The sequence below is a fragment of the Calliopsis andreniformis genome, chromosome 2, assembly GCF_051401765.1.
Source record: "Calliopsis andreniformis isolate RMS-2024a chromosome 2, iyCalAndr_principal, whole genome shotgun sequence".
Classification (NCBI taxonomy): Eukaryota; Metazoa; Arthropoda; class Insecta; order Hymenoptera; family Andrenidae; genus Calliopsis; species Calliopsis andreniformis.
This window is the reverse complement of record NC_135063.1, coordinates 7412213-7438784: the sequence shown is the minus strand read 5'-3', so window position 1 is coordinate 7438784 and position 26572 is coordinate 7412213. Positions and strand designations below refer to the sequence as shown.

The 26572-nt window shown below is 40.4% G+C and overlaps 2 protein-coding genes across 3 annotated transcripts in view; one reads left to right on the top strand and one right to left on the bottom strand.

The window, feature by feature from the left end:
* Positions 1-1209: 1209 nt before the first annotated feature.
* The window catches only part of LOC143188349 (protein cortex), a 134422-nt gene continuing 109059 nt past the window's right edge, over positions 1210-26572 (bottom strand). The window contains exons 3-9 of the mRNA XM_076392556.1: positions 8469-8690; positions 4736-5009; positions 3952-4110; positions 3604-3766; positions 2356-2563; positions 1918-2242; positions 1210-1450 (exon numbers count right to left, since the gene is read on the bottom strand). Coding sequence (XP_076248671.1) covers positions 1305-1450; positions 1918-2242; positions 2356-2563; positions 3604-3766; positions 3952-4110; positions 4736-5009; positions 8469-8690 — 1497 coding nt within the window. The 3' untranslated portion in view covers positions 1210-1304. The remainder of the gene's footprint in view (positions 1451-1917; positions 2243-2355; positions 2564-3603; positions 3767-3951; positions 4111-4735; positions 5010-8468; positions 8691-26572) is intronic.
* The window catches only part of LOC143187679 (uncharacterized), an 86165-nt gene continuing 78226 nt past the window's right edge, over positions 18634-26572 (top strand). Inside the window, exons 1-2 of one of the 2 annotated variants that reach the window (XM_076391921.1) lie at positions 18634-18724; positions 18788-19013. In XM_076391921.1, the coding sequence (XP_076248036.1) occupies positions 18848-19013 (166 nt within the window). In that variant the 5' untranslated portion in view covers positions 18634-18724; positions 18788-18847. Of the gene's footprint in view, positions 19014-26572 lie in introns of both variants that reach the window. The other variant, XM_076391917.1, reaches the window with a different exon arrangement.

Here is a 26572-nt window from a genome sequence, read left to right as displayed (position 1 = left end):
TCATAGGCGCATGATGCCTAGTCAACCGTATCCGCTGCCGTGATAATACCATCGGAATCAGCGCAAATCCCACTGTCATCAACACGAACTCGTGACGTTTTCGCGGCTAATAATACTCATCGGATAGCCTTCAACGATAATTACATCAATTTGCCAGGGTGGCCGTGGGCAAATCGCTATAAGGGAACATACACTGGCCCCTCTTCCCGCGTAATTAGCATCCAACTGGTAATTACGTAATTCACCCGCAACGGCAAAGGTGGCAAGACGTGAAAACCTATTCGACGATAGTGGCAGCGGTCGTTAACAGTTTCTAGCATGGGACGCCGCTGACTTATCTCCTGGACGATCGATAAACCTGCTGCAGAACAGATCCAAGAAAATTTAAATTACGCTCGATTCGATCGTAATTGTGCTTAATCGTCGTCATGGTGTAATCGCAGCGCGAAGCGACTTTCGCAAAGGACGCGTGACTTTTTTAAATCGATTCCACAGAGCACTGGGATTCGCGAGAATCAAGATACGGTGGATCGAGGACGCAGGGACCTGAGGTCCTTACGTGTTACGTGAAAGCGCGAGGATTTACATGCCACACTGAGTGTATCTAAAGAAATTTTCTTCGTCGAGCAAGGGTGTTATTAAAAAGTTTCTTTTGCGCCAGGGGCATGATATGATAAATACACGGGAGATGACACCTGACAGGGATGTCCAATTATGTGAGCTTGCTTGTGAACATTGACTCCTTATGTAGAATCGGTGACATGTTGCAAGATGATATCTGGCTGGCTGTAATATCTGAATGTATTATTCAGAGGAGAATTATTTTTATATCCTTTTTATATTGATTTAAGTTGGAAATTTTTATATATTTCGCGTAATTTTTAACTTAAAATTCTTTCAATGAGTAATAGTAGATTGATTGATGGATCGATAAGGTCACTGCAAAAAGAAATAACTACATTTGTTTCTTATACTTTCTAAAGGATTTAATTATTTATAATTTGTGATGATTTGGACAGTTATCAAATAAAGTAACAAAATAAATAAAATAAATATTATACATTGTAATGTAACATTTTCTTATAATAACTGAAAATTATAAATATTTAAAACAATCAACGTCTTAAAAAGAATTTCTCCTAAAAGTTTGTAAAAATGAATAGAATAAATAAGTTGAAAATAAATACAACAAGTAATTGATAAAATATAACAAATGTAACAGATTATAAAGTAACGAAACAAAAATAGCTAATTATTGCTGTACAAAAATGTGATAACAAGATTTATAGTTTAGATAATTAGTCTTATCGAATAGTAAAATGTTTAAATTCCTCTAGATTCAGAACGCCAGTATTCTTTCGTACTTCACGTTGCTTCTTATGCTTTCGATGGCGGTAATACTCGGAACCAAAGAAATTCCACATCGACAAGAACTCGTTGCATTGAACAGCTAAGGAAAATATGTGATAACTAATTCATTAAATATATTAAAATTGTCGACTTGCAGTAAAACGACACTACAACAGTGTATATAGACAGAACTGTGAATCCCAAAACAACATTGAGTATTGAGTGAAGTCACTCAGCAACATCAATACTGCATCTCCAACATGCCTCATTTCCAACTGTCAAGTTTTGAAATTTCAAAATTTCAAACCTTCGAATTTTTGAAAATTTAAATACAAATCTTCAATTTTTCAGTGTTCCAAGCTTGAACTTTCAAATTTTTAAATTTTCAAATTCAATTTAAAATCATCCCTTACGTCAATCCTCACAACACTACACGTTATCCCCTCAAAAGCTATGTGCATTTTCCCAAATTTCTCAATCTCATTGAAACCATCCCACATGCAACAGGTGATCCGATCACAGTGATTCGAGGACGAAACACAAACACGAGGAACGACGTTCGCTTACTCAATTGTGTGTGGTCAGAGTTCCACATGATGTAGTTGAATTGCGAGTCCTTCTCCACTGGCAGCACATCCACAACGCGATCGAGGCTCGCTAGAACTGGGATGGCGGTGTATTGGTTCTCCCCAATCCAGTATGACCAGTGAACGACTAGTTCTCCGCTGATCTTGTTCCAAGCCAGGTTTTTGACGGCGCCGAAAAAATCAACGTGACGATAGCTCACTTGCTCTGGATCTAACTTATTCACGTTCCAAAGCGACAACGATGCGTCACCTAGGCCGCCACCTAAGCAGAGGGTGCCGCTTTCGTATGGGTGCCAAGCCAGTGCCTGAATCACAATCATAGTTATTATTAGTAATAACATATTTCATACTGTCACGTGCATTGTGCCTGAAAGTGGTAGTTTTCGATGATTCATCGAAGAACGCAATATTTATTTACTTTAACTGGCTGGAAGTACGTAATGTCCAAATGCAGGGTCAATCCTGGCCACAGAAAAATACGAACGGTCATGTCTTTTGAAGATGACACGAGGTACCGATAATTCGACGAAAAGGCAAGCGCTAGTATTCCCCTCGTGTGTGCCAGCACTGAATGGACAACGCTGCCAGTTTTCGCCAAGTATACCGTGATTAGACCTGTGCAACCTCTGTGAACCAGTATATAATAAATCAGTAATAAAAATCAGTCTTCATACAGGGTGACCCAAATTTTAATTTCCAAACTTCACCAACATTCTTTAGATTTAAAAAAGAAAATATTATGTAAAGATGTGTCGTTTTGAGGCTTATTCTAAAGTTATAATAGAAATATGAGATAGTAATGAAATAGTAGTATTTAATACTAGAATACAATGTAGAAATATACCAACAGCTTAGAGTTAGACTAAATGTACACATTTACGTGCTTAAAAGTTTAGGACAATTGTATGCTGAAACTTACATAGATAAAGATAGACTAAATGTAAATTCTAAATATAAGGATTAAATGTATATTCACAAATTGCCATTTCATTACTATTCATATTTATATCAACTTTTGGATAAAGCTCTAAACAACATATCTTTGCATAATATTTGTTTCTTATTTAGACCTAAAAATTACGTTTATATAATAAGTTTGGCTGTTAAAATCTGGAACACCCCGTATAACCTAAACGTGTTGATATAAAATATTTGAGTCTAACATCTAATGCGAGTCATTTCAAAGCTATCGAGAAGAGATGTATTTATAATATTAATGGTTTCGTACCATTCACCTCATTCTCCTAATTACTCCCTGTTTATAACTCACTATTGCAAAAACCACGGTGTATTATTTACCTCTCCTAAGATATCAAAGAGGAAGACAGGTATAGGTCGTTCGTAACATGCAAAGATAAACTATCGAACGTTAATGATTATTTCATGTCGAATCGAAGTCGGTCATATCGCAATTGAACGTTTACGTCGATTTAACGAGTCACCATTTCCTAAAGGTAGAATCACCTTAACACCTCGATTAAGAGCGTTTTCCTCGGGGCGAATGCGGGGCCCATAAGGCAGTGGCAAGTACATCAATAATGTTTATCAAGCCACATCAGATCGCAATAAACCGTGGCTAACAGATGCAAATGATAAGGGGCAGTTGATGTCGTTCGCGTTTATCTCGTTCATTCGACAGCAACCGAGTCCAAACAGATCTACTCACGCGACAATGTGTTGGTCGTTGTGCGACCAGCAAGCACAGCGAACGTAACAAGGCGAGCTTAGCGTCGCCACGCTTTTGCATTTCGCTGTCCAAATTATTTTCTGTGTCTCCAGGCTGTACAACTTCATCGCCGACGACAGGGTGCAAATGAGAAGCTTGTCACCTGTCAGGCATAAACTTTATTCAGTACGAAGTGTTTTGGAAATGGTCTGAGGTAAATTTTAGGCAAACTTTAATCGCCTGCTGTGTAATTTCTTTTTATATCACTTTAATATCTCGATATGAAATGGAACAACATTCCAGTAATGCATCGGTTATTCTCGGGCGTCAGGGTATATTTATACAAACCAGCATTACTCCATTTTAATGTGCAAACATTAGCGACGTCTATATTTTCCAATGGTTGCGTTGCTTGAAAGGCATAACTATCGTAAAATGTTATTGCATCTTGAATTGCAGCTGCGATCACGTCCTTCGAACTCCAGTCGATTAAATGATGACGAGATGCTTTGAATAAATAAAAAATTCCAGTGATTTTTACGCGATTTAATATTTCCTGTACAAATAGCGCATTATTCTATTTCTGTTTCGTAAACAATTTTCTTCTGAAGCAAAAACTAATTTAGAATGTACTATTGCACAGTTTAATTAAACATAAAAAAGTTACTGTACAAATATGTTTAATATTTCAAGAAATTTAGAGAGTCCAAGAGATAAATATTTCTCCTAATACGAAATAATTGTCTGGAATAAATTGCCGATTATGATACGTACATTTCTAGATACTAGAGAACTATCGTTATATGGCTAACACGGGACTATTAAATAAAATTCAGTGACCTCGTGGATGAAACGAGGGATCCTCAAGGGAGCGATCGGACAACCACTGCAAACTGCTCTTAAAATAAAAAATACTACATACGTACGTAACACAGTGGAAAATTTCAGATTCATGGGAATACTATATCTTTCTCCTTTTTTACACTCTTTTCCTCTATCTACTTCCCTTTTAGGCTCAAATAATTCTCAACTAATCAGCAATCATCACCACCTTGTCTGATCACTCCCTGGAGCAATATTCGATGAAATTAACCAATCAGAAAAATATTCAATACGTTCATTAAATTCTTACATGGCGCCACCTGGAATCCAGGCATGTCTAATATAGCGTCTATGAGATGTATAAGGGGCTTCTTTCGTGGTTTTGATTTCCACATTCCATCTTCGAAGTATTCCTCATCCCATAAGACCTTAGGCCTGCCTGCTAAGTGTCCAGGCAACTTATTTTCTATAGATAAGTGGTTACCGCGCAGCACTTCTTTCTGTCTCAATCCTGGTATAATGTTTTCCTTTGCCATTAACTGGTGCATGTACTTCTTCCGCCATTTTACCGACAACGAATCCATCTGTATCGTTAGGAATCGTTCAAAGGTTTTAATAGCGGGAATGAAAAGATTTCTGAGAGAGTTTCCGAGTTAATGATTATTAAAGATAGACCTAAAGTGCACATGAAATGCGTCTGACTTGGAGACTTATTCTACTGCAGGCGTATCAGGTCAAGCGCAGCGATCCCAGTAGAATAAGTCAAGTCAGACACATTTCACTATTCAGTCCATAATAACTCGAAAACGAGGCTTCAAATGAAATTTTATTATCCTCAATTTTTGCCTTATTTTAGCATCTAGAATCGCCCCTTTAAATTTCTTACACCTATGTGTACGTATATATAACACCCACTCTAAAATGGGCGTTGCAATAAACATTTCATTCAATCAGTTAGTCAAATAAAGTTTTATTTCGGTATCTGTTCAGTTACTTTATCTTAGTTAATCTTATCTGTATTATGTAGCGAACACCAAAACCTGTTACTTGCTACTTTCTAGAGTTATCCAATAACGTAATGCAATATTTGATAAATAAATCATTCGTAAAGCTACTCATTTATCTATTAAATCAACACTACCACAATACACTATTTACAAAACTAAAAACACTACTTAAATTTCTAATAAAAGGTGTTCCTCCATCCACTGTACTTCCAATAAGACAGCTTCACACCGCTGTCACGCGTTTCTCCTTCACCCACATCCCACAACGCGTCCAGGAAGCCAATTGCGAGCCAGTGACACCGACACAACCTCCCGCGACTGTCCTCGCTTAAATCCCTGATTCCAGTGATCTCCCGATTAGTTGAAAGATCTCGCCGACTTCCTCGTCCGTTTCCATTACGACGGCGGAGCCTCGGTACGCGATTATCGCCATAAATCGCGTCGCGGAACGGCCGTGCATCAATGAAGCTATTCATAGCGATCCATTACGGAAATAAGGGTAAAATGAAGCGGGCTGGTCGGATGTCAAGCGAGAAGGTAGCGGACAGGCTCGCCTACGAGGACGCGCGGGAAAAAGGACGAAGGGAAGGAGGTAAAGGAAACGTGAACGACGCTACCATATCGCTGTCAGTTATTACAGTAATGTTATCGACGCTGCCGCGGCGCATTGTACACAGGAAATTATGTTCCTAGGCCATGTTAGACCGATGATTTTGTGATTTACATTTAATTACGGTTTTTCTTTCGGTTTTACGATGACGAAGATAAGAGGGCTGCTGCAGAGGCGGCTTTGACAGCGGAAAAATAAAGATCGACGACGCTGGGTGATTAAAATGCGAGTGTAATTGAATCGATGATTCGGTGAATCGACTTTTCACATTTTTATTCAATGCTTTATTTAGTGCGTCATAGGGAGAAGATAATTATTGGAGGGTAGATTGTGATCTAGATGTCGAGAATCGAAGACGTCCTTTGAAATTTGTATTTTACGAATTTTTCTAAAAATACTGTGTTTATGCCAGATACTAAAAATATTCGATTTTAGATTGAATATCTTGAAGCTGAAATTGACTGGATAAACAATTCTGAGTATCTGCGAAGTGCCAGGTGTTTATAGCCTTCTTCAATGCGCCAATAACTTCATCCATAATCTGAATTTTAAAAAGTCTATTTAATATTATACAGGGTGCCCCAGAACTGATGGTACAAGCGGAAGTAGACGAATGTGTTGAATACAAATTTTTTATATTGTGTTTCATTTTCGAGGAAATTGACTTTAATTTTTGATTGAGGATAAGTAAACTGAACTACAGTTTTAGGTGAAGGGGAATGCTTCTAGCGTACCTTAGAGACTGTCAGTGGTCAGACCAAGACGATTTTCCTTACTCCAAATGCATTTCAAGCACCCAAAACTGTACTTTCGTAAACATGTACTAGACTATAATTCAAACTCAATTTTCTCGAATACGAAGCACGATATTAAAAAAAGTTTCCTTTATGTTTTTGACTTATTGTTTCATGTACTATCACTGACTTTCCAGTTGTACCGTCAGTTCTGGGACACCCTATATTTCTACACATGTTTATGAAAGTGAAAAGAAAGAAAAATGTTTGAATTTTCGCAACTGCAAAGTGGTTTACCCCTATAGCACATCTAATAATTAAATTTCAGAAAACTGTTATTTCTTCACGTGAACAGGACTTTCTAATTCCTCCGCTGCTATTTCAATTCCATAAAAATAGAAGACTTCCATTTAAATACGAAGAAATGGTAGCACAGGAATTTATAGAATTTTGATAGCGATTTCACGTTTCAAATCAACCCGCATTTCGTCGGGCGCATTAAATTCTATTGCCTCATTAAGTGGCACATTCAACGAGTATTCGTTCGTGGAGTCATCCTCTCCGAGGTCTGTCAGGGATTGATACCCACGTTACGAGAGAACAGAAAAGAGGAAGTTCCTTTTTTCCGCGATGGAACGTGAACAACTATTTCCATCGCATCTAAGAACAGTAATTTCCCGTGCAGTAAGCCGCTCGCTGCCGTGATTTCGATCTTATCTCTATCGATTATCGAAGATTACATGCCCTCATCGATGAACACGAACAAGATACCTCGCGCCTACATCCGGACGGCCTTTATGCTAATTCGACGCTTGACGCATGCACGTTGTTCAAACCACCGTTCAAGATCTGACATTTTTGCGCCGATTAAAAATCGCTTGATGCGTTCATTGCCCATTTTGAGAGACCTGCCACGATTCAGGTTGTCAACTGAGTCTTTTCTTCGACGAACCCTGGATAACCTAGGATTCTCTAAAGGTGGGTCTACGCTGCATGTTATGCTCGTGGTTGCAAAGCAAAACAACCTGGGTCACATGTTTTCACAGTACTATCTTATGTACTTGTTTCTTCTTGAACCTTTATTTTTGGGGGGAACAATTTTTTGAATCCCATTTTTTCTTTCTGAAAATATAGATTCTATATTATAGATGTCAACTAAGAGTCTAACTCGAGTTTTTTTAAAAATGTGACATAGGTTGCTATAACGACAGATATAACGACGTTATATAAGGTTTCAGAAAACGAGATGCTATACATGTGTCTCATTTCTGTTTTCTGAAACGTTATATACCTTTGTCATATAACATGTAGTGTAGACCCATCCTAAGCTTGGCTCTGCCCGAAACACTGTTTCTTTCGAACACTGTTTACAGTTGTAATATAAAATAACAAAAGCCACATTTTTCAACAACTTTGTAATTATACCTTAGGTAATTGAAGTCTTCAAAATAAAATCTGTATTCTTAACAGAAAGAACTCTACCCTTAAGAAAGAAGGGTATAAAATATAAATTTCCAACACAGATTTAAGATTAGAAACTTTAAGTATTAATAAGTCATAAATCAAAATACATGATTTATATCGTTTTATCTTTATAGCCACAATTAGGTAGATAAACCAGTACAATTGTGTTTAATAAACTACTGATTGATTAACTATTTAAATTAACTAACTGGAAAAATAGAATCATACCTGCTCGAATACATCCAGTTCATTTTCCTTCGGTGTTTTGGTTACTTTCCTCGTGAGAAGATAGTTCGATGCTTCCACGTTATACCTACTTCTCTGCAAAATGAATCGATCCTCCGCGCAAACCTTTTTCGGATTGAATAGTGAATGTTTTCGTGTGATTTGTGTTGTTGATCTTAAAGTGGTGGATGGATTACTCGAATTTGGATATCTTGGATTACTATCCTAGAAACATATACATGAAACTGGTTACAAAATATTGCATAAATTGGAGACTTGTAAAAGAATGTTGAAATTGATATATTTTAAGAAATACAAATTTCGACAATCTTAAAATTCAGATGCCAACTTTTGAGGCATGAATTTCTTTTATATAAACATTTGCATATTACAAACATCGAAATTAATTTATTCAGAAAATTGTATTCTAGTTTTTTAAGCACAAGTTTACTAACCGATGGACGTAACAAGTTAACGTTTAAATTATCTCTGTAATTAAATGTGAGCTGTTAATTAAGAAAAGCTCGTTTCAGAGAGAATAAGAAGGTTCACAGAAGAATTCCAGAATGATCAGCTAGTCTTCATGAAGTCGTGCTGAGTCATTGTGACTTTGCTGTTTGTGAACGCTCTCTGTAATTAATAGTTTCAGACAAAGCATAAGATAACACATTTTTTGTGTCCAATTAAGCCTTGTACTATCTCCATTTGGTCTGAGCGTCTAACACGATTAATAGCTTTTATTTTAAAAGTAGGCATCTATCATCTCCCACGACAAATTCGATCGATAACAATAAAAATGATCATCTTCAGTTGTTACACTCTGCATGACAGTCTGCTTGAACACTGAAAAACTGTTTCAGTAAAATTTAGAATTTTATTTACCTACACAGCAAAGATAAGAGATGCTTGTCGAGATATTTCCTACTGTGGGCATTATGCATGTTCAATGGAATGGAGTGGAAGTCCAAGAACGAGGGGGTACTATTTACATCGTCTAACCCTCATACCACCAACGAACATCTGGTTGTAGATCAATGACTGATGGAACAAGAGTCTGAACTTGTTTATATCTGGATAATACATCTAACGTGAATCTTCTATTTTTTAAATGATTATTTAATCTTTGAGAGGTTGCTGTAATAAATTTTCTCCAGTCTTGGTTTCGTAGTAGAATCACCTCTATTTATGAGGAACTATATGTCACGATGCTTATTAGCAAGGTACTTACTGCTTTACCTGTTTGTTTTATTTCTCTAAATTAATTGTAATCAATTTCCCTTGTTCTGTAATAAAAGTTGTCAGCATCACAGACTAATTTTATTGTTTTGTATTTTATATACTAGGTAAACAGCAAATACAGAGAAATTGATTGCAAGAAACTTCGTTAAATTTTATTTATTCATCCATTTTACTGGAAAAGCTAAAGCAATCAGTTGTCGAAAAGGAATCCAATTCCTAATAAAAAAAATTTCCTTAAGTATCGCCATTTTATTACCATTTTGCAGTTAGTCTTCTCTAAAAACACTTATATTAACCTTCCAATACTGATTGCCAATTTAAATTTATGGGAGATCTCAGCCTGGAAAAGGAAACTATAATAACCAATTATATCAACGTCCTCGGAAGAAAATCGAGTGACGTAGAACCAGAAGCGAGAGGTAATAAATCGCGATACAGGCGATTTAAATGGACGATCGTTCATCGTTACGGCCGAGAGAACCGCCTCGGGGGAACGCCATCGTAACTCGGAATTAGGATGCCACCTTTCTGCTTTCCTGTTTAAAGTATTGTCCCGGAAATCCAAGGTGAAGCGCATTCGCTCGTGGCCGTACCGTCGGTAGAGGAAGAGCCGGTGTATTTATAGGAATTTCTCGCGATAAGACCCGCGAACATCACGGTGCACCAAGACCAATAAATACAGACTTGCGGGGGTTTGAAAATGCGTCTAGATCTGAGTCATGCCCTTCATATTTCACTTCAATCTTACTCAAGTTTTGTTCTTGATAATAAGGTTCCCGAGTTTATCATATATTTAACCTTTCCACTGCAACATCATTAACTACAGGCTAGTAAAAATGGAAAATTGTTTTCCTTTAAAAAGAAAAAATCCTTTACTCGCTATAAATCATGTTGTTCTTGGTGAAATAAATTTTTCGTGGTGGTAATTTTAGCACTGGGCTCTACTATCGATAGATCAGTACTAAAAGGATTCCTATTCGAGAGTATTAATCTTCAATATTTTCAAAACTCAAAGCTCCAAGAGTTTAGGACATTCACAGCTAGAACTGAATTAGAATTCCTGTTACCTTAAAACCCTTGAATCATTGAGCACTCGTTCCTGTAATCCTCCTTGAATTTTACCATCTCACGAAGCCCCAGTGTCGCAAATCCTCGACGATCATACAGCTTCTCTCGCCATCGCGCAGCACCATTTTCCCCAAGACTGAAGAGCTACCTTTTATCCTCTCAGTCGCACTTTCCACGTGAGAAAATCATTCTTGCAATTAAACGAACAAACCAGTATCCCGCTCTGATTTTCCGCGCGAGTAGCGTGCAAGAGTCAGCGAAATCTCGAGTGTTTAATCTCTGGCACCCTTTCCTCTCCTGGTCACCGTCTCGGCACAGCTCTATGCAAATGCTGGACGCGCGAGGGGGTTGCAGAGAGGAGACACGGTGGGTCGCGTTATGTGTACCCTTGGACGGAGATGGTGGTTACGTTTCTTCTCTCGCACCCCATAAATTACCGGGCGTGCAACATTTAATGGGCCGATGCCTTTGCCAGGGACCAGGTTCCTTCGCTACCTTAACGCCATCGCGTGTTTAGCGCCGGGGGGCATTCACGACCGGAAAATACGCCTGACGATGACTTTATTCCGCTTGCTCGTCCTTCCGGTGATAAGGCCGAACATACAGAACCTACAGAACGTACATGTTTAAGAGAATATTCCATTCTTAAACTGGCTGAGACTGAGAACGTAACTGGGGTTCCTCTTTGTATTTTTTCAGTGTTCACAATCTGAAGAATATTGTAAGCTAGCTGGTATTGAGGTTTATTGAGAATGTAATTGAACTTTGAGATTGGTTTTCTCCTTTATCGGGTTAATATAATATATTATGTAATAATATATTTTTCGGGATTTCAGAAACAACTATATTATTTGTATTTTCCTACATAAAACAATTCTTACTTTCTTGGTTGCAGTATTCGATATAGTATTCGATATCCCATATATTGCTCGACTACAGTTTATTCTATATCCACATGTTATTAAATATTCATAGGTGTTTGAAATAATATCCATTGTCTAGCCATTTGTTCTATTATTTTAAAAATCATAGACTATATTGTTTTAATTTAATTGTACATACGATATCCTAAAAAATAGTATAAATAATATAAATTTGCACTTTGAAATTTTAGGAAGAATATTTATGAAATCCTTCGAGTAACATTTTGTGTTTCATTAGAGTAACATTCTTGTCTGTAAATTTTCACGAACACTGAATGAGAAACTAAAATTTAAAAATAGAAATAGGACCCATAAAGTGAGTCTCACGCTAAAGCAGAGACGTTTCATCGTTTTCGCCCTTACATCCTTCCTAACGTGACATCTGAAGCCAATATATTGACCGATCTAACGTCTAATTTGCATGAAGCTAAGTCTTAAAAATTTGAAGCAGCTGCTTCAGCGTAGCTGCTAGAAAATTGAGGAAGATTTTCCCATAGGCAACGAAAATATAGAGGACCCCCAGCAAAGACGACTATCCATCGCCCAAAGTGCCATCCAGCTAAGGCAACGAAACCTGTCTGACGATTCTCCTGTTGCAAGGTGCTGAAGGGGTTGTTCCTCGCTGTAAGGGGTCTGCTAGCATTCACCACTAACGCACAACCCTCGTCCTGTTCTAGCTCCTTACGTATAAATCATATATTTAAACATAAGTGCATTTAATACTGACCATTAGCTATATTTTTAAAAAATGAAACACAACGAAACATCAGCTGCATAAGTAAAGAGGGGGTTCTCTGCTATAATTTTTGCATTTTGACCGCTTTGTTGCGTTCCAGTTTTTAAAGTCATAGCTAATGTCCACTATTAGGTACACTTCCTCTAATATAATTCGTTTAAAGCATATCAGTCTCTTTAAAAATCTTAAAAGTTTCAATACTTGACATCATATACTTTTCAAAACAGCAATAGAAAACTAAATTTTTCAAACAATGTGACATTGCACTTAATACACATACGAACAAAATTCATCTTCAAAGAAGTTATGTAAGCTCCCTCAAAGGATCACGCAAAAAACAGCAGCTTTCTCCCTATTCGAGACTTAACAGGAAGAAGAAAGGGATTCCAAAGCACACGAACTCGCGTGATGGGCTTTTCGTGCTCTGCCAGACACGCATATCACCGCGGACATCAACTTTCACGAACCCCGCGCCTCCCTTAATTTCTTGCCCCACCGGTGCTCGACCCTCGTGCAACCCTTTCTCAAGGAGGACCCCCTGCGAAGTTGACCCACTGGAATCGAGCTGCAGGTGGTGCATCGCGTACCTTGAGGTGAAATAAAGGCGCCTGGGCACACTCGTGCATGCGTCGTGTGCGTGCACGATGTCATCTGCTAACCGGTTCGAGCTGATATAATGCGAGACCGTGGGAAGAGGATGCTGTTCAAAAAGGCCAAGTGTTGTCCTGAGAGGTCCTCGAAAAAAGTATAGACATCTTGGTCAGTATTTTTGCCTACCCCTGAGACCTCTTGGGCGTCTACGAGAGCTGGCTTCTTTGGCTATCTCGGTAAACTTTTGGAATTCCTTTTTTGCCACGTCGAGTGGCGTTGATAAGGGAAGATTAAGAATTGGGGAATTAAAAGGATAGTTTGGAAAGTTCGAGAGGATCTTAAAGGAAACATGAAGAGCAGTAGTATACTTTTTTGAAAATGTAAATGTTGTGTATTGTCGTTTTAGGAATTGTGTGATGTCAGATATTTATTAAAAATTAATTGATGTAGGTGGAAAATCGTAGGATTAAGTGTGCAGAAAGGAAATTGCAAGATTCGATTTCATCAGTAGGCAACCCCCGTGCCGTTGCTATGCACGGTCATGTCACTCCTATAACATGATTTTGCTCCAATACCTCTAAAGGATAAAGGGAACTTAAAAAAACTTAATTCTCCCCATGACGTTTAATATCACCAAGGTTAAGCTCCTATAATATTTTAAAATAACTTCTATTTGTATAACAAATCTTGTCCCGATTCCAAGCCCTATTTAAATTCTGAATTTGCCTACCATCGATGATCGAAGACGCTTTCGGAAAATACCAGAGAATGACTGTTGCATATTTATGAAGAATTCAGCGCTGGTCTCGTGTACATAGCAGAAACAAATTAATGGCATAAACTTAGCTCGCGCAGATTGTACTCTTCATTCTGGTACGTCAAACGCGCTGCATATGCATCGACGTTACGAACACAGGTGCGATCGCGCACGCCAAGCAACCGATCACCCATCTGAATATCAAAGATGCCGACACATGGTGATTCGCTGCCTTCGCTTAACGTTTTTATCCGAATAGCGCGTTAAAAAGATATGTAAGACCACGCTCAACTGTCAACGTGCATGTCATCGGTTTTTGAGCGTCGTGATTGCGGTTGCCTTTCTTGTACATTGCCATCTCGCGACGACAGGCAAAGCTGATAAGTGACCACCGCTTGTTAAGATAAAGAGCGGATAAATAAATAAATAAAAGCAGACAAATTGTTGTATTTGCTGGCATTTCTTCTTCTACTTTTTTTATTTGCATCGTGATTTTTGTGAATTTTGGGGCGGAGATACTTGATGGCTTCATGCAATCATTTTAATTTGAAATTATTGTTAGTGCTCACTTTCTAACGAGTGGTCGTTTCTGTCTTGTAATAATTTATGAGATATTTGTAATTAAAGGGCTTCGTGCGTTTTATTGAGAAAAGATTTAAACATTCGAAAATTTTTAAATAGATGCACGTTTACATATTCAAATACTCCCATTTTCAGATTTTAAAATCTCAACATTTTTAAATATTTGAATTTTGAAATTCTTAAATAAGCATTCAAATTTCAAAGTATTAAAATAAAAATTGAGTAATTTTCGATTATACAAAATCTACTCCTATTCGATGACGAACTAAATTCTCTTAATTCCTCTGCGCAATGCAAGAAACTAACAAAGGATACCAGGAAGTATAGTTGGTGCTTTCAGAGGCACCATTAATAAGCATATGTTATAAATGTAAGCCTTCATACCCTGTAGGTAGGAACAGGTTGCTGGCGATTCAGAATATTAGTACATAATACAGATATTGAGCTTATACGTAGCGGGTGTAGGTAGGAAAATGCGTGCTTGAAAAAAAAGACGATAGCTAATGAATTAGCGCTGTCGGTATCGCGACAGTCGTGCCAGCGTGCGACAAATTATGCCGATCGTATCGTAAAATTCTAAGGGAAACGGCTAAATGCTTATTAGAGCTCACATAAGGCGACGGCGGGTGCAATATATCACCAGGTGAACCGTGACGACATTTATATTTTCATACTTCGAAACGATCAAAGTCATCATTTTTACGGGTTTACGGTGGCATTCTTGCCGACAACTGGGTCAACCGACAGTGAAACAAAGTGTCGCTGCCCTGTCGTCCCTTGTGCCACTATCTTGAGGGGGGCAAAGGAGCAATTAACGTTTCAAGCAATTACATGCTCGACGACCTTAACGAGGGCTCGCCTTATTGAATTGTCGATCGCGGCGAGTGATAATAAGATAATTGGCAGCTCTCATAGGCAGATTCGAACCACCATGGGGACACGGTGTATGGTGTAAGAAAGAGGATTAGAATTCATTAGCGTGATTTGATAACATTATTAGGTGGTCCTGGTTTGAACCTTAGTAACATTCATGGTACCGCAATTGCTGATTCTCAATAAGGTGTTGAGGCCTAGAGAAATTAGGATGTAACAATCAAGTGGAGGTTTCTTCAACATATAGTTTTATAAGTTGATGCAGTGATGATGGATCTTTATTTTTTGGTAGTGTAATCTCGTTTCAATTTAGTATGAAGTACAGTTCAGAATTACAAATCAATAGAGCGCTGCACAATGCAGAGATCTTTGACTACTTTGCGCAGAACAGATTTAAATATCAAAAGGTATAAGTCTATTCCTCACTAGGAAGTCAATTCTAATACGCACTGCTCTTAAATCTGCTTACATCTCACCCTCAGGTACCAACATACTTACTCTCACTACAAAATACGAATCATTCTGATTAGTTACCCGCTGTGAAGTTTCCTAATCTATCAATCAAACACCGTACAAGCTATCATATTCCTCAACATCTATTCTAAACCACCTGCGCAGGGGAACTCTAGAGTACATAACACTACTTTCATAAAAATGTACAGGTAACAACAGGCTAAGCAGCTGAAGTCCAATGAGCCTAAAAAGGAACTACACCCAAGGCCCAAGGATCCTAATAGGGTCAGCATCATCAGCGTCGCGGTTTCTCCGAGCCTAACCCGTGGTACAATCTGGTCCAGGCAACACGGAGTCTCTGTGAGTGTGACACAATACAAGAACACCGTCGAGATCTCCCTCCACTTTCGACACCCGTTACAACCGAGACATTAGATCGTACGTTAGACACGGCGATTGGCTCCCGTCGGACGCGAAGAGGTTGGGCCCAGGTGGGCCATCAGGTTCGCAGGGGGGATCCAGGATGCGATTGGCAGCAGGGAAAGCGACGGAAGAAGGGGGCAACCTAGCTTGGCAGCCGTGCCACGATCATCGTATTGCATCGGGGAGTTCAACGAAAGAGGAGGATTGCTACTACGCCGTGCAACATGTTAGAATGGGGGGAGATCTCGCTGAGAGATACGAGGAACGGATAGACAACGCGAGAACGTAGGACACTGGACGCTTTCAGGTGAAGGATTTGTCAGATTTGATCTCATCCTCTGAAGAAGTATTTTCGAAGGAAGTCAGCGATGCCCTATCTTAGGTTGATGATACATTTGGAGGGACACTTGATGACTTGATGGATAGAGTGATCTTTTTTCCAAGGTGAGGGTGGAATGTTTTTGGAGTTAATCATTTCAGTTCTGGAATATATGTAATATTTGGTAAGGTTGTACAACATCGATGAAGATTCTAGCACTCTAGGACACACACTTTGAAGCAGTATCTTTAGAGTGTAGTCACACAAACAAGTTTTTGAACATGTACCACTTACGAAACCCAAATTCCCCAGAATCTGTTAATTACTCATACCAAAAGAGCCACACAGAAGGACCAAGGGTATCGATCCCACTCATATTCCTCTAACCCCAAAATCTTCAGGCCACGTCAGCCGAATTCCCGCTTCGAGTCCCCTGACCACAGCCAACTCGCCAGTGGAACGAAAGAAGAGATTCGCCAGCAGCACGAGGGGGCAACGCGATCGAAAGGGGGGCGATCTCCACGAGTGATGTAAGGAGGGGGTTGCGAGAGTAGCAAGCAGCCAGCAGGGATGGTGGGGAAGCCAGAGGAGGGAGCCAGAGGAGGGGATCGAGGGGCAACGCGAGGAGCGAGCAACCACGCACGGCATCCTTCCTCCGGAGCCAAGTGAAGCGGCCGAACTGGTCCTGAAACACGGTGCAGTGCTCGAGCGGATCGTGGCGTGTCGGGGTCCCCGGTTCCGGGGCCCGACGTCTGCAGCCCTCAGTCGTTCGCCGATGCCCCGACGAGGAGGAGCACCGAGTTGTCCTAGGGCAAGGTCATCCCTCGGATGAGCTGTCCTCGAACCGAGGTCGATTCTACCGAACAACTGGCTCTGTATCGCGCGTGTCCGTGTGTCGGGGTCGCGGCGAGTGTCGGCCTCGTCGTGTCGTGAACTAGCTAAACCGAGGCTCGTTTCGTCGGGAATGCTATCCACGCGTCGATCGTTGCCTCTGACACGAATTTCCACGAAGACTGGACGGAAAGTCGACTGGACGAGGATAATTACGGTCGAGGTCTATGATCACGATCGATCGGGGATCGACGGGAGAAAAACGAGCTCCAGGGAGATGGAATACTTTCCAGGGCTGGCGGATGATGCTAAATGGATACAGTGAACGATCTTCTTGTCTGGAGTAATAACGTGACATCGGTGGATTCCTCTTTTCCTATCAACGGAGGACTCTGGAACTATCGATGAGGGACCCTCTTTCCGTGAATTGCAATAATATTCAAATCCCAAGAATTTTTAGTATCTTGACACGGGAAGGGTCGATCTCGTAGACAGGCATCCTGACTGTTCACCCGACGTAGCGGTCGTGTCTTTTGACGCGTGACGATTATAAATCCCGTTTTCACCCGTTATCAGTGGAGAATTAGGTAGACGCAGGACGAAGACAGAGCACGATGAAGGCAACGAAGAAAGGGATCGAAGAAAGGGATCGAAGCTCCAGCGAGTAGCGCGAGAAAGACGAGGAGGCGAAAAAACGAGGGAACGATAGAAGCACGATGCGAACAAGACCGAGGGAGAAGGAGGGACAGAGACGGAATGAAAAAAGGAGGATTTGCCAACTTCCTGCGAGCCGAGAACGTGAGAGAAAGGCCGCCTCGGAGCATGTAGAGCTCGATCGATAAACAAACTTTCGTCGAAGCGTAATATCGAGGCGCGGAGCCTCGTGTACCCTGGCGAATTGGAATGTCTACTTAGTGGAGATTGCTGCTGCCTCATCACTATTCAGGGATCCCCATTGCCAACGAGATCATTCTTTCGTTTTAGTTTCTATATGCCTATGTAATTAACTTCACTGAGATGGATGCATCCATTAAACCGTTCCTCGTGCAGTGGCTCATTTCGCGTCGAAAAAGGCACGCTGGGAGCCGAGGCGCCGCGGCTAACGAAGGCCAAGCCGCCAGCCAGGCTCTGTCTGACAAGTGTTGGGCTTCCGGTTCCACGGCAAAGCCCATCGAGCGCTGTTACCCGATCAGCGTATAATGCGGTTTTAATGCCAATGTGTCGGGTTTCATAAACGAACCGGTACGCGCGAGTTTGTCACGGGTCATTCGCGTCGCGGGTTACGAAAAACAAGCGGCTGGAACGAGCGTGCGGCACGTGGGCGACGGACAGCGGTTGTCCTTTTTTCGGAACGCCCTGGAAACGGAACTGAGAGACGAGAGAGAAGGAGAGACAGAGCGAGCGAGAGAGAGAGAGAGAGAGAGAGAGAGGGAATTGACAAGATCGAAATCGCTAGTACAGCAGGTGTGTGGTTAAGTGTAATCACGTTTCAGGTCGAAGCACGTGAAACGCATCGGGATTTTTCAGATATAGACACTGGGAATCCCCTCGAGGCGAGAAGTCCGAGGGAATGGCATCTTCTTTTTCATGGAAACGTTTGATATCTGGACAGGACTGATGAATATTAATTCAGTCCACGCAATTGAGACTTTATGTGCGTATATTTGTCGTCGGGCAGTGGTGACTCTGTCGTCGGGAGATCGAGGCTCTAGTGACTTCGATGCGCGCACAAGAAGGATTTCTGGCGCCACTGGTAAGTGTTCAAAGCTTCGATTCGCAGATCGTTTTATTGCACACCGTTATACAGCGAAATATGCAGAATTTCTCGAACGTTTCCTATGGAATCTTTTCAGCGGAACGACATGAAAAATAATTGACGTACGGCGAGAGATTCTACGTCGATACACCGCGATATTTATCCCGCGCAGAGGAATGCCTAACGAGTGGCTAGAACAAACGCCCAGAGCGAACTTTTACCACGCTATCAATAATCATTAGAGGCATGATACGTAATTAGAATGATATATAACCGGCAGGTACGAGAGCGTGTAAGTGAGTTCTTGAAATCTAATAAAGCGCCATAATTTATCGAAATCCTCGGTGGAACTGTTCTTGCATATGTATCCCTCCGAGCACAATAAATGGTTCTTGATAAGATCTCGATAAAAATGGTATCCTATGCTCGGAGATACCTCTGTCGACGGTAGTAACGAGTCATCTTTGTTGATCAATCGCTAACCGGTATGATACAGCATTCCGTGCCATCCTATCCTCTATAGGCTATTTTCAATACGATACGCTCGGGAACAGCTGAACCTTCGTCATCAAGATCTTCAGATTAGCAAAAACTGTTCCTCTGCCTCCATCTCTGCTGCTTCGCTCCTCTTTTCCAATCAACGATCGAGGCTGAAACGCCGTGCGACCACGGCAAATAACCTCAGATCGAGCTTTCAATACCTGATCCTTTAGCTTGAGCAGGAAATTGGAGTTTATCGTTATTATTTCCAGTCTATTAAGCATTTTTTTCGCATCGCCGCGAGGTAAATTTATTGTTTTAACTTGAATACAGCCAACGACGCAAGGTCATCGGCTAACATTCCTTGGCCTAACTAATTTCTGAGGTGTGACTATATGTTTGTTAACCAACGCCTTTTTATTCCACCGTGTTCCAATAATCCTGTCTCACGCATCGGAGGATATTGGAATATACGATACGTCGAATCTTCGACAGAAACCAAACGGTATGTGGGAAGTGATATGCAAATATCTGGTACTGGAATCTGATATATTTCGAGACTGTTTCTTGCTTTACTGTTATGATTGCTACAGGTAGCAATTGGTCTTTAAACAGTTCATAATTTCCTTCTTTGGATTGGAGAATTTCATGCCGTGGACTTCTCGTCTGAACTTCACAGACATTTTCTACTTATTGGTATTCTAGTTACTAGAGTTTTCTAATTTCTGGAAAGTAATTATCTTTTACACCTGCTAATATACTTTTTTATTGCTATTGACGTTCACTGAATTCTTGTGTGAACCAAACCAACACACCACTATGAAAACAAGTATTGATTCTTTTCTATCACTAATTATTAGACCTCGACAATTTATACATAAGAAATTCTCAATAGCACTTTTAGTGCGTCATTTGAACCTAAATTAGTTGGTCTCTCGAGGTACCGTTTCTGATTACTTGCACCCACGCCCAATGATCACTGAAAAACGAGCGTATCAGCTGTGCGATTCGCACTCGAACAGATATCATAATAATACATTGTGAGGATCACCTGGCTGAAGAGCCTAGAGCAATGGTAACTATCAATTCCAATCAACCACAATCACCCATGCTGCATGGCGCTAATAAATTCCGCTCGTTCCTCGAATATTCAGCTCTCGTGACTCTCCTCTTCACGACCAATACAAGAAAAGACAATCCCAGAAGAAGACACGAGAGTCAGAACGGTGATTTCACTCTAATGATAATTTCAGGCCACAAGTTCGTTTATTATTCTCTTGACAAAAAACGTCTTGTAACGCCTTTATACCACTATATCTGATTTCCCGTATGGTACTTAATACATAGCCTTTGGGATTACAAATATAGTGCCATTGCAAAAACAGTACGATGTTATAGTTAGCAGGTGTCGCGGGATAGGATAACCTTTATCATACCAAGGGGTTACTCAGAACTTAAAAGTTACAGAAATTGGAATCTAGAAACTGGATATGAAAATTTAAAAATTTGATAGTTGAAAATTATAACATTTGAGAAATTGAATATTTGTATTTTAAATGTTTGAAAATTTAAAAATGTGAAAACCTGAAAATTTGAAGATTTGAAAATTTGTAAGATCAAAACTTGAAAAGTTGATACAACTGTCTTTGCAATTGAGAAACTGCACAATAATTGCTTCGAATATTTGACAGTAGCTTGTTTAAGAGGACGAAGTCTATACAACTTTCACGATTTTTTCCCTTAAAATCAAACGACATCCCCAGCTGATGTAGTCTATGGCTATTTTATTCATACTATTCCTCCTACAACCAAACTGCTAGGTCTTCTATTTTGCGTTGAATGCTGCACGCTTATACCAGTTGGCTATCCTGCAGAGACTTAGTCATGAAGATAACTTGTTCAACGGTTTCATCGTGGTTTCGATACAGCTGCGGTTTTGTCTCATTCCATGTGACTTGGGTTATCTGGTACTTTACATGAAAGTGTAGAGTATCTTATTTGCTTCGCAACTCTTATACTCTGTTACAATATCCTTTCGTTTGATTATTTCGTTCTGTTTTATGATATTATGTCAGAATCTTGCCAGTATGAAAAAACTGCTCGTTAACCCCACAAGTGGTTTGTACGGTATTAAGTTAACATATGGAAGAGCGGTAATTACTTGTGAGAAAATGTGCAATCTGAGTCTGCTGCTGGAAATGCTAATGACGCACTTTAGAAACAATTTGCATAATGTTTTAATTCAACGCAGTGGGAAGCGGTAATTATGTTCTTGTTGATGGTACTTTTTTTAAAGCAGTGCTATAAACTGATAGATAATACCATACTACTGATTCAAATTAGCACTGAGATTAGTCTAATTGCCCTATTTTTCATTTTCTAATCAACCTTGCCAACTCTGCCAGGTTTATGCGTGGAATAAATCAGTTCAGGATGTTGACATCTTATTCCTTTAATATATTTTAATCCAATTCAAGAGAAAGATACTTTCACAAAACAAAACTGAACCAAAACGAAACATCAAAGTTTAACCATGAGACTATAAACCATTCATCTGATTCATCCCCAAATTCATCAAGCGAAGACGTCTCGTCAAAGTCGTCAGTGTCCATCAGAATTTCGTCTCACGAGAGGAACAATAATACATAATATGAGGTCATAAGTGCGTGGACGAGGGGCCAAAAAGACAAGAGATACGAAGCAGCGAATAGAGGGGGAGGATGAGAAGGGGCGAGCAGGGAGCACAAAGGCAAAGGGACGAAAAAAGTGAGGGCAGGAACGCGTTCTGGTAACGAGCCGAGTCCCTGCGTGGCTCGTTATCACCGCGGCACAGACGCCAGAAAACTGCTATCACGGCACAAAGTTATTGCGCAGTTAAGTGGATAACCTACGGTCTAAATTGCGGCGGGCAGCAGGTCTGCATTTGAATAGTAGAGCTAACGGATGGTGGCCTGCACCATCGAAACGGGCCCAGAGAACGTGCGAAGAGAGACGGAGCTCGTAAAAGAGCCGAGGGAGCAAGAGAGGGAGCCAGACTGCTCGCGAAGGAGCTACTCCAATCGAGGAGCAGCTGGCGAAGAGAAGGAGGAGCAGAGGTAGGAGGCGACGTTCGAGAAAGAGTTGTGAAACGGGTAAACGCGGCTAACCTATCCACGTAGGATGTTGCCGCGACTCGTTATTCTCGTTAGCCAAGCTTTGGAAAACCGCGGAGTCCGCAGTCTGGGGATAGCGAACGATGATTGAAGGATTTTTCACGAAGGAACGACGATACAGTGTCTGGACAGGGGATTCGTGATTTGGTTTCGAAAAAGGAGGAAAGGAGATAGAATGGGACGTGAGACAACCTGGTCCTAAGGTAACCCAAGTACCTAGTCTGTTGCTGATCTGAAGCTGTGGTTAATTGCAAGCTTATGTGGGTGATCCATCGCTAGGAACCTGGGAACAACCTAGAAAGCATTAACTCTTTTCAGTCCAATTATTTTGTTTGAACTTTTTTAATTCATTCTTGCCCTAGTAACTTCAAACAATTTTTCATGACTTTATACGTTGTATAAATGTGTCAACCAAGATGCAATGGTATGTTATTGGACTGCAAAATGTTAATACAAGAAAAAACAATTTTAATGGTCATCCCATACACCTCTAGAACCACTTCTCTCAGACACCACCAAGAGATTCTTACCCATAAACAAAACCAATAGCCTAATTGCAGCTCAATAGGATTCCAAGACGTCAAGAATCTCTGCTCAAGATCTCCAAGTCATACGTTACACACACAAGAGAACAATTGCAACAAAAGTACGCAGAGTTAAATGTCCTATCAAAACTGAGCCGAAACGTCGATATAGAAACATCGATATGAACTCGTCCAGAAGGCTCAGCATCCAGTAGAACGAGGAAAGTCATTTATTTTCACCGAGCATCGACGCTGGACGAGAGATAGATGTTCATTGGCGACAGCGGAACAGGAATATGGTACGTCATAGGGCAGAGACAAAAAGAGGCGAAGAGGTGTTCCTCTGCATCGCCGTGGCATTCCGTAGGGCGGACACCCTAGCATATCTCCCTATTCGGTAATCGATCATCGTGACGTATCGTCGATCACGTGACGAACGATCTTAGCTAACGCTGGGCCACGCGTGATCCGATCCGACGCTAAATCGGTTCGTAGCCAAGCGGAAAAAGATCGGTCACGAGCCTCGGCTCGATAAATCTCACTCACACTTTGCTACGAAACCTGCCACTTTCTGACCATACCTGTTCCTCGCAGGAGCCAGCGATTCCGTCCTCTGCTGCTCTTTAGTGGACTAAGTTCTCTCGTCAATTAGACTGTAGGAGTTGAGAGTTTAGATAGATCGTTTCAGTGTTTGGAGGAAGTATTTAACGAGCAGTGTGGAAGAGAAGGAAGCCTGGAATTCATGGAGTTAGAGGCTTCGTGAAATTTTAGAACTAGGACTAACTCAAGATTGCATTTCCTAACTTTAACGAACTGACATAAAAATTGCTTTATCACTGCGATAATGAATTTTATATCACTGTAATAATAGCTCCAAGATTTCATTCCCTTTCGAATAATTTCGCAGCTCGTGAATTTCCCTCCACTTGATCTTGCATCGAGCAGTAATACTTAAAGCCTGAGAGGTACAGCGTCGCAGTTTCACCAGACTCTCTTCATGGAAATTCCCTCGGAGTGAGAATCCAGTTCGTTCGATGGCTTCCACAGGATCCGGAGTCAGCTTCTTTATTTCTGCCAAAAAAGGCCAGGGCGTGTCCGAAATAGAAACGCGATAATTAACCGGTTACCTTCGCGCACGTCCCCGTCCGTTCACCAACGAGGAGACATTATTAGGTAGTCGTTACTGTCGCGCGAGAACTCGTAAACCTCTTCGGTTTGTAATTATTCCTAAAATGGCGGGACGCTTTTATAAGTTCGAGGAAATCGCGGAACAGGGCGCAATTTGCGTGATCGAAATCATTAAACGGTTTGGCAGCGGTGCAATTGGCGAAGGACTTCTTGCGCTTCGCTGATCCGATTGTGTTAATGAGTTAATCGTTAATGTTCGATTTCATTAGCGATGCTGAGGGAAGAGGAAAATAGAGCTAATGATGCATTTCTGAAGCTGATCGGTTCATATCTGGCTTCGCCTTTTAATTAAGTCTTCTATTTTTATGAACTAAGTAGCAGCAGTCGATCTGGAATAGTTAGTGGGCTTGTATTTGCTTAAACTTTAGTTTTTCTACTTAATTTGAATCTAACCACATCTTTTATTAGATTTCTGCAAAAAGGATCTAACATGGTTGCACATAACTGAAACTGTTTTTATTGATTCATTTATTACATAATGTATGCCAGACACCTGGGCCTCTTTTTCACGGTGGTCACATAAGTTGCAAGCAGCAAATCAATTTTCACACGACTTTTTACATTGCACTCATCCACCATCTAAAAAGGCACTTAGATCTACTAATGTAAATAGGAAGGAAAGATATTGAATTTTATATATCCTAATTTCAAAAGAATTTTACAGTTTTAAGAAACTTAAAATAATTAATAGATCTTTCAATTTATCAAGTGATTAGAGCACATTAAGAATCAAGTGTCCTTCTTAATGTGCTCCCGTTTTCCTTTACTTTGCCGTATTCAATTGGTGTCATACCAGCAAATATGCACAAGGAAGTCGACATAGGGAGCCAGGATCAATAACTAACCGTCAAAACGATCAGTCTGCTTACATATGGAAATTAATCGCTGCTAAGTCCACACTCATAGTTCATCGAACGAGGCGCAGTGTACTCTAAAAGGTTGCGCGTGTATGCTCTTGACAACCGAGAATTACGATTGACTCCAGGACTGATTTTAGCAAGGTGCTAACCTTATCCAGGATTCGACGTCACGAACAATTGCATAGATACATGAACACCGAATGCCTTCAGGAAACGGAAAGCATGAAAAATTTCCCACCAACTATCACAATCAAAGGAAATAACAGACATTACGGATTGCTAGTGTCTCTCTAAACGTAGAATAATTGAAAAATTAATAACACGGCGCCTGGCAAAACGTTCCATTTGCATCGCAAATGTCCTCCTACCATGTTGACTAAAACGTTGTACCGTACTCCTGTTTCACTGTGTCTCCTCTGATACATTAATCAGTAACATCAGCAGAAACAGCTTCAGCATAAGAGGCTCGAAAGAGAAAACAGGAACCCTACAGTAGTTTTGATTTGTGCTTCAGCTGGCAGAGGAAGCGAAAGAAAGACAAAAGGAAAGTGGAAAGGACGACAAAAAATGCTCCTCGGAATGGCGTTGACACCTACATAACAGTCTGACACGATCCCGCGCGTTTTGTTGTGCAAATTCGTCCCACAGATCTGTCGCGCGAGGCTCCTGGATCCTCTAGATCTCGGCCCAGCACGCTTTCTCACGGCTGACGAGTTCTTGGTGGAAGCTGATTGATCGGTTAAATATATTTATCTCCCGTTTCCAACCGTTTCTTGGGGTAACGCGTGTTATTAAGCGGAAAACGGGTAATTGATAAACCGGACGGAATGGTGGGTTAATTAAAAGAGGTACGAAGGATACCGAAGGAAATCGCGAGTGTCCAAGAGCCACGAACGTATTCCCTCGCTCGATGGAGATAATTAAAACCTTGGGTGTTTTCTCGTCGAGAAGTATCACGCGAGAGAATTTAACGGTATCGAATGAGAATCTTAAAGTGGTAGAGTTCAGCTCTGGAATTCACTGATACTTGAATTCCCGAAGAATTAAAGATAGAAATTAATTCGAAGAACTTTATGTAGCTTAGAAAAACAATATACTTCTGTTAATTATTCAAATTTCACTTCTGTACTTAGACTGATTTTTTGTTAGTGTTTTAGAGAAAAATAGTATTTTCTCGATATAGCCTCGTTATTATATTTGCTTTAAATTGAAATTACATAGAGTGAAGGGATTTCATTTTGTTAGCTTTATTTAATGATGGGAGTTCGAATCTCAATTTCGAACTGATTCGAAGTTATTCAAGTCAATGAAGATTGGAATCACTTTGATTATTCGAAGCCTACTATTCTTGA